This window comes from Microtus oregoni, unplaced genomic scaffold (genome assembly GCF_018167655.1).
Source record: "Microtus oregoni isolate MIOR12 unplaced genomic scaffold, Mior012 000026F_ref0000081, whole genome shotgun sequence".
Taxonomy (NCBI): Eukaryota; Metazoa; Chordata; class Mammalia; order Rodentia; family Cricetidae; genus Microtus; species Microtus oregoni.
In genome coordinates, this window is record NW_024543085.1 from 34,313,047 (window position 1) to 34,332,011 (window position 18,965).

The 18,965-nt window shown below is 46.7% G+C and overlaps 1 protein-coding gene across 1 annotated transcript in view; it reads left to right on the plus strand.

The window, feature by feature from the left end:
- Positions 1-18,965, plus strand: part of Tbxas1 (thromboxane A synthase 1) — a 164,755-nt gene that overhangs the window by 60,985 nt on the left and 84,805 nt on the right. The window contains exon 4 of the mRNA XM_041675654.1: positions 6,307-6,403. Within this exon, the coding sequence (XP_041531588.1) occupies positions 6,307-6,403 (97 nt within the window). The remainder of the gene's footprint in view (positions 1-6,306; positions 6,404-18,965) is intronic.

Consider the following 18,965-nt stretch of genomic DNA (forward strand, 5'->3'; position numbering starts at 1 on the left):
CACATCACTGAGCAGTTTCGTAGTTTGGGCTCTTTCTTTGCACCCCATCAGCTTAACTTTCAAGAACCAGAATTTCATTTCCTTCTAAATTCATAGAATTAAAGCTGCAGTGAATTATGGTTACCTTAATTTCACCCCCATGTTTCAGCTGCAGCATAGAGAGTCTGAGGAGTCTGTGTCTAAACCATCCCCTGCAACGGGACGGTGGGATGATGAGTGCAGATCCCACCTGCTGAGCTCCAAGGCATACGGTGCCATACCATCTCAGGAAACCGGAAACAGGGAGCGGGAAAATACATACCAAAACACTTTAGACTGAATGACTTACAAAGGAGAAAGGTTTCTCCAACTCACAGTTCTGGATGCTGGGAGGTCCAAAGTTGATGAGCTGCGTTTGGCTGGAGCCTCATTTTGGGAATTCCGTGCAGAGTCCAGAGCATCACACAGCGAGAAGAGTACGTCCTGGAAATGGTACCAAAGTAGCCTTTCAACAGATCTGCTCTGGGGGTGACCCAGTAATTCATCCATTCTGAGGCCGAGCCTCTGTGGCCTAATTAGTCCCTGAAGGGACCACCTGAAGACACCTTCGAGGGCTACCTTCCTCCCGGGGAAGATTAAATTACAGCAAAGGTTTCGGTAGAAACATTTAAACCCAAAGTACATACTAAAATAACAAGACAGAGATCATATTTTTTTAAAGGAAGTTTCCTGGAGGTAGAACAACACTGTACTGGTTCAGATTTTGTGATTATATATGATAGAAACCTAAGTCAAACTAACACAATGTAAGCCTGTGGGATCCAGTGAAGGGATACAAGGGCCAGAGGCTGAAATTTGAAATTGTGCTTCCTAGAAAGTCTCTCTCTCTCTCTCTCTCTCTCTCTCTCTCTCTCTCTCTCCCCTCTCTCAGTGTGTGTGGGTGTGCGCGCGCACGTGTCTGTGTTTTAAATCTCTGCGGGCATCTCTCAGTTCCTTCTGCAGATAGGTTCCCTCCATGCAGAAGGAAAATGATCCCCACATCCCCAGATTCATATATTGAGCTGGAGTTTTGGCGCTTTAGGAGGAAGATGGCACTTTTGTGCCCCAATGTCTGGAAAAATCCCAGTGCATGCTGGATGGAGTGTGCAAGCCTTGGACCAGTTACCAAGAATGGGATGCTCTGCTCAGCCAGGCCCGGATGATGAAATCCATCCCATGAGCTGAGGGGTGTGGCTCTGTAACCTTGCCTTCAGAGCTGCATGGGCTGGGAGGTTAGCTTCCCAAGGAGAAGAGGTTCCCAAGGTTGACATGGTGGAGCCATCCCAGGCTCTGGGAAGGAAGGCCGCACCTGCATAAGTCAAATGCATTTTCCCTATTTAAGATCTTGCCAGGAGCTCCTCAAACTACAGATGAGCATTTTTATCAGCATAAATTCACAAGATTACACAATTTACATGTAAAATGGGGCCAGTTTTCTCATGAGGTTCATAAAGCAGCTCTGAGGCAATTCTAAAGGAATTGTTGCAAAATTGGTTTTAGCATTAGTAATATTACTAGAAAAATACAGAAAGACTCCCGTGGCGACTCCTTCCACCAGAATATACAAGTATTATTTTGCTTTTTTACAAAAATCCAGAGGGTGTACAAAATTATTTTGATCATAAGAAACTCAATACAAATATCTTGCCAAAATATACGTGCCTCCCATAGTTTAAGGATTTGAGGAAATGAAAATGGGCGTGCCCTCTGCTCAGACAGAGACCAAAGTTTCTAAGGTGGGGCCCCGATGTGTCCACTGTCAATGGCATCAGAATCCCTGGGAGCTTGTCAAAATAAGTGGGTGACTGGTCCCACCCCTGTCTGAAACCCAGGCTTGGTAGGCCTGGGTGGGGCCCATCCTTCCTTGAACGCTTCATTTTTGGCTTTGGCCAGCTGCTGAGGTTCTGAGCCACTGTCCTAAAAGGGTGGCCCATCTTCTAGCATCTGAACCCGAGAACTAGTTGCTATGTAGGTTTCTGGGGGGGCACCCAAGTCTGGTAGGACAGGCTTGGCTGGGAATGGGTCTGTGTCTTTATTTTTTTTAATTTTTATTATTATTATTACAAATTTTCACCTCCTCCCCGGGTCTGTGTCTTTAAAGTTTATTAATTTCCTGCATGAAACGTTATCTTAGTTTGAAATAATTATAGATGCACAGAAATTTGCAAGCAAATAAACAAAAAAAACGCACAGGGAGGTTCAGCGTCTTCATCTCTAAGTTTACCCTATGGTGATCTACACCACATGCAGGTAAAATTGCAGCGTGTTATCAAAACCAGCAGGCGGGACCTGATTCACGCACAGAGATCACTCAGATTTTCTCCAACTGTATATGCACTTACAAGTGTGTATGTGTAGAGTATATATGTATGTATCTCTCTCTCTCTACCAATATCATGGTTTCAACTGCTACAGTCAAGTTGCTAGTATACTCATTCCTCCTGCTTCGTTCTTCAAGAAAAAAATTAGTTTTTTAAATCTTTTGTCTTCTCATATGAATTTTAGAGTAAGTTTGACCATGCTTATGTTAATTTTTGGTAGGATTTTGATTGGGAATGCATCATGTCTGTGGTGAGTTTAAGTAGGATTGTATCCTTATAGTGTTTTTCACCCCTGAACATGGTTTGTCTCCACATTTACTTATGGGTTCTTAGATTTCTTTCCTCAACAGTGTGTGTGTGTTTGTGTGGGTGTGTCTGTGTGTGTGTGTGTCTGAGATGTCTCTGTGTGTTGCCGTCTTGCTTTGCAACGACGGGAAATGAATCTAGGACCCCATGAGTCAGGCAAATGTTCTATCACTGGGCTCCATCCCTAGTTGGTTCTGTGTGGGTTTTCCCTAAACTTTTAAAATTTTTACTTGCTGTGGTAGTTTGTGTGAGAATGAATTTAAAATTATGAATTTCAATTTTGTGGTCATAGGTTTTCGTGGTCATTTTTGTGGTTCAGACTGGTACTATATTTTTCTTTTACTAATATTCTTATCAGCATGAAAAGGAATGGGCTCTATGACAGCATTTCACTTACACTTCCTTTATCCTCTGCCACTCCCTTTCCTGTCCTCTGTCCCCTTCTTGCTGCTCTTCTTTTTCTGTCTATTGTGTGTGCATATGTGTGGGAGTCTGTGCAAGCCATAGGAGGACCTCAGACTCCCTGGAGCACTTACGTGGTTGGGAGCTGCCATGTGGATGTTGGGAACAAAACCCAGGTCCTCTGCAAGAGCAACAAGTGCACCTAAGAGTTGAGCCATCACACACTCTGTTTCTGATTTATTAAAATATTGCTGCCATTTGTGTCGTGTCCTTAGTAGTTTCAAAATATGCATACATAACTTGGTCTATGGGTTGAGTGTGGCTGCCTTACACTCTGAGTGAATATAGAAGCCTTCCACACGGCTTTGCCTCCTTACTTCAGAATGTAACCATCTCCAGCTTTTCCTCCAAGTGTGCTGATCACAGTTGGTGAGATTTTAGCTCGGCTCCAGCCATCCAGTATCCTTAAAGAAGTTATGAGCAGAGGGATAGATAGCCAATTGTGTTTCACCTGTGGTCTTTGTTTTATGAATTCTGTTATCATTCCGCTTCTCACTGCAGAATTTCCTTTAGGGTAGATCTACTAGTGATAAATTCTTTTAGTTGTTCTTCTTAAAGCGCAATGTTTAACCTGTTTCCTGAAAGATACCTTCACCAGGGAGATACTGGGAAGTTTTTGCCTGTACCAGCTAATATATATATATATACCTCCAGGATTTTGGCTTGTGTGTGTAAACATTTGTGCATATGTATGTGTACATGTTTGTACATGCGCACATGTGTACTTATGTTCATGGAAGTCAGAGATCAATGTTGGATGTCTCGTTTATCTCTCTTAACTTTGTATTTTGAGATAGGATCTTTCCCTGAAATTGGAGCTCGCTGTTTGGCAGGATTGGCTGCCCAGCAAGGGCCAAGGGGTCGCCCATCTCTCCCTCTCCAGTGTTAGGATTAGAGGTGTGTGCTGCCATGTCCAGTTTTTTCCCCCCGTGGCTGCTAGAATTTGAACTCAAGTTCAGCAGCAAGCAGGTCAACTGAGTCATCTCTCCAGTCCTCTGGTTTCCATTGTCTCTCTATCCCCCTAACTACCTTTCCCTTCCTGTTTGTGTGTTGTTCCTATGTCCTCTCTGTCACTCTCCATCTCGCTCCTATATGGCAAGGTCTCTCGCAGAGCCCGGAGCTAGGCCCTCCCGGCCACCTTCCTGCCTCCACACACTGCGATTATAGAAACCCTCTGCCACACCTGGTTCTGGGACCCTCAACTCAGCTCCTCTTGTTTGCGCAATTTCTCCCACCTACCGAGCAGTCTCGTCAGACTCAGGCCCGTGATTTCTGATGAGAAATCTTCAGTCCTTTCAACTAATTCCTGACAAGGGCCATGTTAAGACTTTTCTTCTTTCTTTCTCCATTTTTCTTCCAGAGGCATCATTGTGACGTATCCTGCTGTGTGTTTCTTTGTGTTTGAGGTTCATTTCGCTGCCTGAATTTTTTTAACTTAGTCTTTTTTCAGACTGGGGGATTCTTCAGCTAGCGCTTCCTCAGATGAAGGTGACTTACAGCACACTTCCAATCTGAGAGCCGTGTTCCGGGCGGAGGCAAGGGGTCCGCACCCTTTTCAATGTGGACAGAGTCTTATAAGTGTTCTTTCTTCTGGGTTGGGCATCTATAGCCTGGTTCTCTCTCTGGTCCTCAGAGGACTCTGTGACACCTGCCACAGACTTTATAAAAGTGTTGGTAATGGCTGCGCTGGGTTATTTTCGGTGTTCCTGGTTAAAAACAGTAAGGAACTAGTTGGTGGCCTTTCTTTCCTTGTACTACATCTGTTGAAGTCCTGTGGTCCAAAGACTTCCCTAACAATTTTGGAAAATATGATCAGTTGGATGAATATTTTATGAGTGCCTAATAGATGCCAGATAAATCCTTTTTCTTACAAAAATAAAAGGGAAGTATGTATGGATGTGTTCTGTTGTGTACCTCGCTCAAGTATTGAGCACGTGTGTGTGTGTGTGCTCATGTGTGTGCATGATGTGGAGGCTAATGTTGGGGGCACCTTTAGTCACTCTCCACTTCATCTTTGAAGACAAGGTCTTTTACTGAACCTGGGGCTCACAGGCCGGCTGGCCAGTGATTCCAGGAACCATCTCTGTGACTCTCTCCGGGCCCTGGGGAAGCACATGGCCACAGCCAGCTCTGTTTCCGTGACTGCTGGGGATCTGAGCTCAGCTCCTCAAGGTCGGGTGACAGGTGCTCTACCAACCGGGCCATCGCAACAGCCCCTTTCTTCTTGTTTTTTCGCATATTTGGTGAAGGGAAAACTAATTTTGAAATGAACATTGTTTTCGCTTACAAAAAGCTGAGTTAGAATCCTTTTCGGTTAACGTGGTTTCCCTTTTAAAACCTGACCCACGATGCTCTGAATAGGCAGCACCAGGCAGCCAGTTACACCCAGGAATGCGTCAGCTCATCTGGAAGCGTGCCTGGCGGCGGCCCTATCATCATTTAGCTTTGCTGTGCACAGTTAGTCCATAGTCACAGTGCTACCCGAGCAGGTGGGGGTGGGGCGGGGGGTGGGGGGATGAGGGTGGGGAAGGTGGGGGGCGAGAGGGTGAGGGCAGGGGGGTGGTTTGGGTCCTCGATACCTTCGTAAAGATAAACCACGTATGTAAGCACTCTCTCTGGCCAGAGTTCACCAGCAGCAGGTGGCTGGCTGAGGCTGTCCTCCACCTCTTGGATGCCGGCAGTATCCGCTGAACTCCCTTGGACAGAGCTCAGCCCTTCAGAAGCAGGGTTAATCATTCCTGTGTTCTCCCTGGCATCTGCCTATTCATTCAGCGTGGAATTAGTATAAATGTTTTCATTCTAAAATGCCAACCTCTCGTGTCTGGGAAACTCTGCCATTTCCCCTCCATCTCACTGTTGGATCTCAGGAGCCCTTGTTAGTGCATTGACATTTATCGACCTGCCTTTTCTCTCAGCCCATAAGCTGCCTGAGTCAGGGACGGTGTCTTATCTAAATCTCCAGTCCTGGGACAAGGTGGCAGTTTGCAGGTGTTGATGGGAAGTGCTTTGGCGACACTTTATCTCGAATCGACTATTGCTCGCCATTGGAGCATGTACTCTCCCATTTCCATACATTTACTTCCCACTAATTGTTCACCGTTCATTCTAAACCACTCTGAGTTCTTTCATTGTCGGGGAGGGGGAGGAGACATGGGTAAAAGTGGCGTATTTTAAAAGCAATTTGTTTGATCCTTCCTAGGTACTATCTTGGTCGTCGGATGTATATTGTCATTTCTGAACCAGACATGATCAAGCAGGTGTTGGTTGAGAACTTCAGCAACTTTTCCAACAGAATGGTACGTAGTTTCCTCTCGGTGTATGGATGAATGGGGGTGGGGTCATCCTAAAATGTAAGAACTTACAGGTGTGGAGTGGTGGCTTGCCATAGTTAACTTTGGTTGATAGTTTGACACACTTATGAAGTGGGAACTCAGCAGAGGAACTACCTCCATCAGATTGGTCTGTGGGATATTTTTTTGATGGCTAATTGATGCTGGATGCCCCAGCCTACTGTGGGTGGTACCATCCCTAGAAGGGTAGCTGACCATAAGCCAGTAAGAAATGTTCATCTGTGGTCTCCGCTTCAGTTTCTGCCCTGGAAGCTGGAAGTGAAAACAAACCCTTTCCTCTCCAAATTGCTTTCGGTCATGGTGTTTATCACAGCAACAGGGAGTTCGTCATTTTGCTGCTGCTTCTGGGGCTGTGATAAAATGTCAAGTTCAAAAGTGACTTCTAGAAGAAAGAGTGTGTTTGAGCTTACCGCTCCAGAGGGATTGGAGCTCACAGCAGAAGTGGCAGGCGGGGGCCAGAGAAGAAGGATGCAAACACGGAAGGAAGCAGAGAAGGATGCAAACGTGAGGCGGAAGGACGCAGGAAGTGAGGCTATAAACTCTCAAAGGTTTGCCTTTCCCACTGCACCAGGGACTAAGGACCAAGTGTGCAAATCTCTGCACCTCTGAGGGGCATTCTCATCCAAACTGCCACAAACAAGAAGCAAATTACACAGGCTTCTCGGGGCTGAGGTCTGCTCCCCTCCAAACTCAGCTCCCCGGTGAGCAGGGGCTTTTGAGAGACACCCACACCTGCTGCAAAGATGGCATTTACACCTAAGAAACACTCCAAGAAAGCCAGAGCAAAAGAGACAGCGGAGCCCGTAGAAATGCGAAAGCCAGGAGAGTTGGCTAGAGCTGTGTTCAAAGCTAGAGGGTCCACAGGGCTCATGCCACGTGACTGAGAAATACCGAGCAGAGCGCGAACTCTGAGGGTCTGCGCTTACATCTTCCTCCGGAACTAGGAAAGCTAGAGAGAGCAGAGAAACACCAGCAGTAGGGACGTTAGCCCCCAAGTATTAACAGCCGGGGCCCACAGAGGACCCAGAGCCTGCTCAAGCCCCCAGCCCACTTCTAGATTTTTACCTTTAGTGAGAAAGATTCCAAATAGAAGGAATACCAGTGTTCAGTGCTGCCCATGTCTTCCCAGGGTGAGGAGACAGAAATTATAACGAAGAAGGGTGGTGGCCTTCATGTTAAGTCTTAGGAAGAGTCAAGAGAATCAATAAGCAGATGCTTGGGAGAATTTGGACAACCAAGGTACCTACCATTTTCTACAGGATCAAATTAAGAAGTGTGTGTGTGTGTGTGTGTGTGTGTGTGTGTGTGTGTGTGTTTGTGGGCTTGTGTAAGCATGTCTGCATGCACATGTTGAAGTGCATATGTGTGAGAGCATGCAGTTTCAGTGTCGGTGTAGAGGTCAGGAGACAACCCCGGGTGTTTGTCTCTTCCTGCCTTCCACCTTCTTTTAGAGAGTCTCCTGTCATTGGCTGCTATGCATCCCAAACTAGGACTCCTCCTGCCTTCCCCTCCCATCCTGCTGGAGAAACACTGGGATTGGAGACACGTGCTGCCGAACCTGACTTTACAGGGGTCCTCACATGTGGCAAGCATTTTAGCTGCTGAGCCATCTCTCCAACCCCAAACGTCCCTTACCATTCTTCCAGAGATGGTAGGTAACCCTTCATTCTTTGGTTGACCATTTTGCAGCCCTGTGCAGCCCTGCCATAGGCCAGACACCCCAAGGGTACTGGGTGTAAGGAGGGAGAAGGCAGCGCCACGTCCTCAGGTCTTGTGGAGCTAGCAGTCCCGTGGAAACATCTGCAGCACACATGGGGAGGCCCCCACTGTGGGAAGAGCAGGGTGATCCATGGGTCAGGCAGCAATACTTAACTGCATGGCGCTTGCGACAGAGCGATCAAATGATAGGCATCCTCCTGCATCCTGTGCTTATTGAACAACAGAGTGGGTTTTTTGGTCATTATGGAAAACATGAGGGGTGGACAGATGGCTCAGCAGTTAAAAGCACTTGCTACTCTCGCAGAGGACCTGGAATTGATTTTCGGCACCCATATGACAGTTCACGATTTCCTGTCATTCCAGTTCGAGGGGCTCTAATGCTGCTTTCTGGTCTCTGTCGGGACTGTGCCCATGTGGTATACAGACGTACATTCAGGCAAACACTCTACACACACACACACACACACACACACACACACACACACAAGATTGGTGCAGACAGCCTGCCCATTTCACAGACAAAGAAACTGAGGCCCATAGACGTCACATGGTCTGCCCTCTCACAGACTAACAGGGATGAACAGAGGTACAAGGTCCTCCTCCCACTTCAAGCCCAGCACTCTCTTTCCTTTGCCACAACAGCAGGTGTCTTGGAGGGACATCTAGATGTCATTGGCCATTCACTCTAAATCCCAAATGTCTCATCTTCTAGTTCTAGAACACTGTGCCCAGTTCCTTATCCTACATGCCACTAGAAAGAGATGACTACCTGGCACCCTGTTTCCGTATGGAGTGGCCAAAGGAATCAGCAGCTTAGCTGCTTCCTGCTGCATTGAATGTCACCATTCTTTCACCCTAAGACCCCTGGCAGACTGTGCCCTGCGGGGACCTGACAGTTCAACCAGGTTTGTGAGCTAAGAATGTGTGTCAAAGAGGACAGACTACCAAGTAACATCCGAACAGGCAGCGAGGGAGCCCTGGGTTCCTGCCATGCTTCCTGAGCCCACAAGAGCCCCGTGACATGGGCATCACGGTTCAGAATCTCTGACTTCCCACCCACCACACCCAAGACGGCTGTGCGGCAGGAGAGCGTGAGAGCTGGCCCCGAGGAAAGCTGCACTCTGGTGGATCTGCACGGTGCAGACAGGCCCAGTGCACATGCTCTAACAGAGCACTGAATAAAGTTGCCCTTGGCCTCTGTCAGCTTCTCCCCCACCATCTTTAATTTCTTCCTCCAAAACTAGGTCCTGGCCCTAATTGCAGGCTCTGGCTCTTAATTCCTTTCCTCTTCCACTCAACAAGGGATGAAGCATTCAGCTCTTGAGGTCTTCCCACAAGATGGAAGAGCCTCCATAACTCAGAGACAATCCACCTTCCAACCTGACCTCTCACTGGTCTCTAGCACAAGGTGTCCATCCCTCCATCACCCTGGCCTCTATCGTCACTCTCCCAGCCTGCCACCAGATCTTTGCAAATGCCAACAACTCCTAAAACAAGGCAGACTATAACAACAGGGCTTGTGCTGTTTTAGCAATGTGACCGCGAGTAAATCTATCTTCTGAAAGCCTGTGTCCCTCTTTTGGAAACTAAGCGTACATAAACTACCTTAGGCGAGGCTGTGTTTGAGTTGGACAGGGTCGCTCACGCGAGCCGTGGCCCCTGCTCCACACCCATTGGCTGCTTCCAGCCTTTCACCTCTTCTGCACTTTGCAAAGCCTCGCTGTCCTTCAAGGCTCTCGTCGGGTTTCGCCTCCTCCGGGAAGCCTTTCTGCCTCCACCCACATCTCCCCTTCTCTGCACCCTTATGCTTCCCCTATGTGCGTCATTTGCCTTTGCCACTGTCCCCTCTGGGACTTCTGGCTTTTGTCCTAACTTAGTGCTGTTTTTCAAGCCTGGGGACCGTATTTTCTACATCCTCGTTATGTTTTATGTCCCAAACACGTAATGACTGTCAGGTGAAATGTCTCCACGTGTGCTCTTGTGTTTGGACACTTGCTCCCCAGCTGGTGCTCCTGTTTTGGAAGGCTGTAGAATTTTCAGAAGGATGGGGCTTGGACGATGGAAGTGGGCTCCTGCAGAGTAGGTCTTAGCAATTCTAAGGTCTGTTCTCAGCCATCTATCTCAGCTTCTGGTCTACCAAGATGTTAACAAGCAGCTCCATGCTCTGGTGGTAACCCCAGTGAGCAGCTGTCACTGCCGTGATTTCCCCACTATGATGTACTACTGTACACTTACACCATGAGGAAGAATAAACCCATCCTCTGTAAGTTACCTCTTTTTTTTTAGTTTTTTTTTAGATATTTATTTATTATGTTTACAACATTCTGTCTACATGCATGCCTGAAGGCCAGAAGAGGGCGCCAGACCTCAACATAGATGGTTGTGAGCCATTATGTGGTTGCTGGGAATTGAACTCAGGACCTTTGGAAGAGCAGGCAATGCTCTCAACCTCTGAGTCATCTCTCCAGCCCAGTTACCTCATGTCAGGTATTTGGCCATGATAATGAGAAAGGTAAAGAGTACAATGTCTCCCATGAATCCAAATGGAATGTCCAATGGCCATAAGCTTGACCTTCTCCACAGTATGGGGTACATCTGAACTTGGAGATTCCATATCTACTTCCCAGCAAGGTCATTCTTTTTTTTTTTTTTTTTTTTTTTTTTTTGGTTTTTCGAGAGAGGGTTTCTCTGTGGCTTTGGAGCCTGTCCTGGAACTAGCTCTGTAGACCAGGCTGGTCTCGAACTCACAGAGATCCGCCTGCCTCTGCCTCCCGAGTGCTGGGATTAAAGGCGTGCACCACCATCGCCTGGCTGCAAGGTCATTCTTAAACACATAAGGAGATCCATCATAAATTAGATCTCTAGGAAACCCTGGAGATAACTTTCCATCTAGAATGACTCTGCTTCTCTTCGGCTTTGTTTATGGTCTTTAAACCAATTCCATATTCATGAAAAAACAACCCTGGTGACTCCATTAAACAAAAAACAGTCATTAGAGTGGGATTTTCTCACAGGTTTTTGAAAGTCAAATTAAACCGGGTTCAGTGGCTCTCTCTTTCCATATGCTTATTTATCTGCTCAAAGGAGATTAGCGAGGCGTGATTTCCCCTCACCGATGCCACGCCAGCCTTCCCTTTAATAAGCCATGTTTACTTAAGTGTTCAGCTTTATTATACATTCACTCGGTAAACATTAAACGCTTACTCCATGTGAGCATCTACCAAGAGGTCCCCTGTGATACAGAAACACTTCGGCATATTAGTTTGATGCATTAAATGAAAAGGAACTTAAATAACACATAGCTTCATTTTCCACCGTTGAGAGCCCGTCGCTGCTCGCGCATCCCATTTTGAGTCGTGCAGACTCAAGGACAAGTTGGTAGAGAACGGCCGTGTGAAGGTCTAGAATCTGATGTGAGATGTGACCGTCTCATGTGAACGTCCATGGAGCGGAGGTGACACAGCAGGGGACTCTCTAACACAAATCGGTTCTGAGTAAATATTGAATCAAAAGCTCGTTGAAAGAAGTGTTCTTTGGCAGCTGGGTTTGGAGGCACACACTTGTAATCTCTGTACCAAGAGACTTAAGTGGGATAGTCACAAGTTCGAGGCCAGCCTGAGCCATACAAAGAGACTCTATGTCAAAAGAAAGGGGTGGGGGACACAATATTGTTTTCAAACTCCAAAATGCTGGACTGAATAGGTCATCAACACTCAGCTCTCACCCCACATTTTCCCTCAGATTTTATGAGGAATGTCTTGGCTCCATCTTGTCCCTATCCCTCCTTCCACCTCTGTGACACTCCTGGTACTCCCCTAGATGACTCACTAAACCTTGAACCCGGAGATGACCATGAAACTCAAATCAATCTTAGTGTTTGTCGACACTCCGTCATTCCAGTAGTTTGGGACTTAGGAATTTTTACTCACGTATTTCTCATTCCTTCTTCTTGGTTATCATGCACACAATAAACTTGAGATATTTTAATATCTCTGGAAACTGGAGCTGAGTCTACATGAGTTGGCAGAAATGTCCACAAATAGTGAATGATTTACTCTTGGGAGGGGTGAGGAGGGGTGAGGAGGGGTGAGGCGGGGTGAGGAGGGGTGAGGCGGGGTGAGGAGGGGTGAGGCCGGGTTGGCTGGGCTGTAGCCTATGTTTGGTTGGTCCTGTTAGAAGCAGTGATGAAGGAGATGTGTCAGATCGTGGAACATGCTTCCTAGGTACTGAGTTCTCTCCCAAAATGGTAGCACGGAGAGGCGAGGACTGTAGGCATGCTGGTTCCTGTCTTGGCTGCTTGGTTATGGCGTAGAGGAGGAAATTAAAGCCATTGAGTATATGTGTGGAGGGGTGAGTACCAGCCCTTATGAATAGTTCAGAGACCACCTCTCCAGGGACAGGTTGAATCACAACAGTCTCATCTAAAGCCATGTGATTGATTCGGTGAGTGGTTTTATCCTGAACCATAAACCCCGAGAGCTCTGGCTGCCCCAGATTTAGCCTCTCAAAGGACCGCCTCATCCACTCATCATGTGGCTGTTGGAATCCCAAGGATGAATCACCGTGAGACCACAACTCGGCCACAGAGATGACTAAAGTCAGGAGGCAAATTAGTCCCTTGGAAGCGTTCTACTTCTACATCAAAGGAGCGCACTGCTCAGAGAAACCCAGAGGGCAGTGGTCCCTTAAAACACACACAGTCCAGAAGAGCACCAATCAGAGCCCCCAGCAGGTCAGACCCGCCTGTGCTGGGGCCTTGGCCATGCCCGGTCCAGTCTCGACTGATCATAAATTGCCCTCTTTTAACCTGTCCCTACCCCCACAGCTGGCACCTTTCTACCCACAGCCTTTGAAAATTCATCCAGCTGCTCCTGATCCCCGTCTGTCCCTTAAAGGAAGCAGCTAGAAAAGAAATAGGCTCTCGGTTCCTGTGGTGAGAACCGCTGTTGCGTGTGCCCTATGGAAGCTCTTGTCACTTTGGCCAAGCCTGGAAGGTTTGTTTGTCTGCTTGTTTTAAATAATTTATTTGTTTTTATTTTATGTGCATTGGTGTTTTTCTGCATGCATGTCTGTGTGACGGTGTCAGATCTTGGAGTTACAGATAGTCATTAGCAGCCATGTGGGCACTGGGAATCGAACCCGGGTCCTATGGAAGAGCAGTAAGTGTTCTTAACCATTGAGCCAATTTTTTCCCTTTCTTTCTTTCCTTTCCCTCCCGCCACTCACCTCTCCTTGTATATTTCTTAAGAAAGGTCAACCTAGGCAGAGGTGGTAGTGAATCACCATTTTGATATCAGCCTTTGGGAGGCAGAGACAAGGTGAATGAATCTCTGAGTTCGAGGCCAGCCTGATCTACAGAGCAAATAAGGATGAGAAGAAAGGAAGGAAGGAAGGAAGGAAGGAAGGAAGGAAGGAAGGAAGGACAACCCACATGACAGGCCCACAGCTTTGAGCTGTTCCTCCTGAGAGCTCCAACCTCCAGCAAGACCAGTGAACACCCCAAAATGTGGAGGGACAACCTTGTCTGCATGTCTCCCTCTCTTTTGAGGCAGACCTCTGATTTATGTAAGCACTTGGCAATGTGCAGAGGAGTTTGCAGCCTGAGCTGGAAGCTTCTCATGCAGACTGGGCTATCCACTGGACGTTCTGCCCAACGAGTGGCCTGCTTATTACCTGTGAACTTCCCATCTCTTTGCTTTCCTCGGGAGCACAGCTGGTCCTGGAGACAGCTGTGATGTGGGATTGCTGTTATCTGTAAAATACACCTCAAAGCAGGTTTTCAACACGATGCGTTGGTTTGAACTTTGACATCTTCTTCCTAAGGTCTGAGTGCTGGTGAGGCCTTGGGATGCAGGACTGGACCAGGCTAAGTGGTATTGATCTGGATGCTCGAGCTTTTCTCTATCTCATAACACTTCTTTCTGAATTTCAAAATGTTGTTGGAGGAGATTTTATATTTTCCGTCTTAGCAAGTTCTATCTTGTTGCATGAATTTGTGTGTGTGTGTGTGTGTGCGCGCGCGTGCATCTGGGGTGGGGTGAGGGGTTCCCATAGTGCACATGTCAGAGAACTTGCAGGAGTTAGTTCTTTCCTTCCTTTGTGGGCTTCAGGGATTGGCTCAGCACCAGGCTCGCCAGCGGTGCCTTTCCCTGGTAAACCATCTCCCCAGTCTTGCATTTTTGGTGCTACTTCTTGGCTCATCAGAGAATCAACTTTTAAAAAAATAAATAATTAAAATCTCATCTGTGCAATTATGCTTTTCCCCCACTGACCTTCTTGGCTATGGAAGTAGAAATCAGTGTGTCAGGCAGGAGATGAATGCTTAGAATTTGGGGGACAAATTGTAAAGGAGCCCCAGGAGCAATTGCAGTCTCACCGTAGCTGGATCCTGAGTATTCCATGCAGACAGCTTGGACTGCTTACCTTCCTCATGCCTGGGACCAAATGCCCCATAAAAGCAACTTGAACAAGCAGAGATTTGCTCCTGCTCAGAGTTCCAGGGCGAGGCCCACTGTAGCAGGGGGGCCATGGTAGCAAGAGCTTGAGGCAGCAAGTTACTTTGTATCTGATGTGCTCGGCTCACTTTCTCCTTTTTATGCAGTTTGAGACCCCGGTCCATAGGAGGGTGCCTCCCGTATTTAGGGTGGGCCTTCCTGCTTGAGTTACCCCAGTCTAGAAACTCCCTCACAGCCGTGCTCAGAGGTTTTCCTCCTAGGTGACTCTAGACCCCGGCAAGTTGACTGCCAGTGTTAACTGTCCCGCAAGTCATTGTACAGGCAAGGACTGACCCCATCCCTTCCCACTGTGATTTCCATTTCTTTACCATCCTCTTTCTCCACACATCCCCTCTTCTTAGTCATCTGCCAGTGAGCTAAAAGCCTGGGTTTAAATTTATTACCGGTTTTCAGCTGTGTGACCTGTCAGTGTTTTGACCTCTGTTAGCCTCAAATTTTTCCTATATGGATGGCATTAGGCTGATTGATTAGTAAAGTCTACAACAGAGACAGGTCCCCTGAAATCCTGCCTGCACCCCATGTAGCCGCCATTCTAAGCTCTAAATACAGGGACAAGCTCGCTCTCTCTCTCTCTCTCTCTCTCTCTCTCTCTCTCTCTCTCTCTCTGATCCCTTAAGAAAATGTTGTCCGAGCTGAGCATAACAGGTGCTGTGTCCGGACATCCATCTCTGGTGCTATTCTACGGAAAGGCTCTGTAGAGAACTATAGAAAACCTCCCATAGGAGGTAGGATTTGACAGGTCCCAGGCTCCCTTCCCATCTCAGGAAGGGCCCTTGCTGTCAGGTGTGGGTCTAATGGAAGATCTAAGTGTATTTCTTTCTACCCCAATATATAAGCCTTACTTGGCTCAAATCTTTACACAGATCACAGTGATCGTACTTTTATAAAACCACCTCAAGCAGAGAAATTGGAATAATTAAAGTAACAGAATTCTCAAGCTTAACTGATGGGACTCTAACAAGTGAACACGTCAGAGGTTTCAGATGATGGAGAGGAACACACAAACCCATGGAAAGTTTCTTCATGTGTGTGAGGTTGTGTGGGATTCAGAAAAGTTGGTGGCAGTGGTAGTCATGGCAAACTACATATTGTTGGTATTCTGTAAGCAGATTGACATGCCTAACCCTAAACCAGCTGGCAATGCTCAAACAGTGACCACCTGAGTGACACAGCATCCCTTGAAGTCCTCAACCTTCATCTCTCTGCTGCCCTGCAACCCTCTTCTGCTTCCTGCCCCTTTTGCCTCTTCTAGGCTGAGAAGACACAAGGACCTATATGCTCCAAATAGAGTCCACACCTTGAATGAGGATACATGGTCCCAGCACTGCCCACTGTGAGAGCCTGCTGGGAATCCATGTTAATAAGTCAGCTACCTGGACGAGAGGCAGGAAGCTAGTGTGACCCAAGGTCAAGGAGACCAGCAAAGCCCAGTGAGAGATGAACTATTACAACCCAGGGGACAACAACGTGGTCCCTGAAAGGTGGCAACCTCGGCCATAGGCAGAGGATGGAAAATCTGAGTCAGAACACAGTAACACAGTGGGAGAGTGATTGTCATAAAGAAAACATTTTCAAAACCTACTAAATTAGCCAAGGGAATTCTGGGAGGAAAGGATGTTCTTAACTTAGCTCTTCCATTGTAGTCCATGTCTGAAAACCATCACCAAGACGACGAGGTCTAATTCTATCACACGTCACAGTGGACACTTCCTGAGACTGAGCAGGGCCCTTATCAGTGGGCCAGGCTTCCTCTCTCCTGGCAGGGATGGCCCAGCCCAACAAGTTTATTCTTGATTAAGGCCTTTTCAGTGAGAATTGCTGTAGGTTATTCCAGCTCCGAATAGCTATGTTTAAATCCAACCTGAGGCCTTCCACTTCCATATTTTGATTCTCATTTTGGTATTTGCCATCACTCAAGTCTACACAAATTAAAGATATGTGGCACAGTTTGTCCTTTGTTGTTTTGGTTTTGGGTTTTTTGTTTGTTTGATTGATTTGGTATGATTTTTTTTTTTGTTTTTCTAGACAGGGTTTTTTTTGTGTAGTCTTGGCTGTCCTAGAACTCCATCTGTAGACCAGGCTGGCTTCGAACTCAGAGACTGCCTGCCTCTGTTTCCCGATTGCTGGGATTAAAGGCGTGCGCCACCACCGCCCAGCTATGGATGTTGTTTATAAAACCCAATGTGTTTTCGGGTGTGTGTGCGCTCACATGACTGACAGCCAGCTCAAGTGCAGAGCAGAGCCCATGCTTGGTGGAGTCTCCTTCTGTTTTCTCCAGAGCTCTCATCCTTACCACCCAGGGGTGACCACTCCTCTGGCGTCTGCTCCCACAGACGTGTATTACCCACTCTTGAATCTTATGTAAATGATAACTTATACAGAGTGCGTCATTTTGTCTGTAAGATGTATCTATAACCGGGTCCTAAAATGCATGCAATCTGTCTTGTTTATTGCTGTACAGTTCTCTTATTTACACAAGATCATTTGCTCCTCTGTTGATAGTCTCGTAGGTAGTTGCTAGATTTTCACTATTCCAGGGCAAATTGTTAAGAGTGTCTGAAGGGAATGCACTTGGGAACAGATTCCTGGGATCGTAAGTGCTGAGACACAAGAGCAGGTGTGTGCCTGGCCTTCCTGTTTACCAAGGATCAGTTTTCAAGGTGGCTGAGCCTGCTGATCCCGGGCAGCCTGAGATAGAGCTCTCCGTCGCTCTCCATCTTCCCTGCCCTTCACCCTCCACTGTTTCCGTTGTCTTCTGGCTGGGTAGTGATATGTCATTGCCATTTTAATTTGCATTTATGAGATGAATAATGACAGTGAGCACTGTTTCATATGCTCACCTGCCGTTTGAATGCCCTCTTGTGCTTGTAAGGCCGTTGCCCATTTTTAAAAAGGTGTTTGTCTTTTTTTCTGATCAATTGATTGCTATCCTTCTATGATCTAATATATACAGATATATACACTGGAGATTTCTTCCCCTTGTCTGTAGAATTCTATTTTTTTTTCCTGATTTTTCAAGACAGGGTTTCTTTGTAGCCTTGGAGCCTGTCCTGGAACTAGCTCTTATAGATTAGGATGGCCTCGAACTCACAGAGATCCGCCTGCCTCTGCCTCCCGAATGCTGGGATTAAAGGTGTGTGCCACCACCACCCAGTTGTCTGTAGCATTCTTGGTGTGTGTGTGTGTGTGTGTGTGTTCCCACTGTATGTGTGGAGGCCAGAGAGCAGCCTTAGTGTTGTTCCTCAGGAACCACCTTGTTTTTTGAGACAGGGTCTCTATCTAGCTGTTAGGGTAGGCTGCCTAGCCAGGAAGCTCCAGTGACGTCCTGTCTCCACTCTCCATGGCTGAGATCGCAAGTGCACATTACTATGCTCCACATCCTCACACCAGGCCTCACAGGTGTCCAGCAAGTGCTTAAGCTGTCTTCCCTGCTCCTTCATTATATTTATTTATTTTTGGTTTTTTAAGACAAGATTTCTCTGTGTAGGTTTGGAGCCTGTCCTGGAACTTGCTCTGGCTGGCCTCAAACTCACAGAAATCTGCCTGCTTCTGTCTCCTGAGTGCTGGGATTAATTAAAGGCATGGGCTACCTCCACCCAGCTAAAAAATAGGCAGCCCAGGCTGGCCTTGAACTCGTGATCCTCCAGCCTCCTCCTCTTCATCCAGCAAATCCTGCTGGGATGCGTCACCACAACCGGCCTTGATCATTTTCTTAATGACATCATTTGATAATAAAGTTTAGATTATCAGAATCTTTAACGATATCACTTTTGTCATTCTGGTCAAGAAGTCTTTACTGCCACCAAGCATCAGAAAGCATTCTATAAGTTTCACTTGCTTTGTCTTTCATCATAGGGTTATGGCCATCTCCAGATGATTTCCTGCTATGAAGTAAGGTATAGATCATTTAATATCTAAATGCTGCAGTATCATTTGTGAGGAAGACCATTAAATCCCCACTAAATAATATCTTTGTCATGAGTCAAGACATCATGTGTGTGTGTTTATTTCTGGGTCCTGTTTTGTGCCATTGATTGATTTGTTTACCCTAAAACCATAGTCTCTTAAATATTCTATCATTACAATAAATTTGAAAGATGAAAATATAATTTCTCCTGACCTTCAGGTTCTTTGATCCTTTGCATACAGTTTTGAATCAGCTTGTCTACTTTTGAAGAGTTGACATAACAACAATATAGTTTCCAAATCTGTGAATGTGGCCTCTTTCTATTGTTTAGGTCCTCTTTGTCTTAGTAATGGTTTGTATTTTCAAT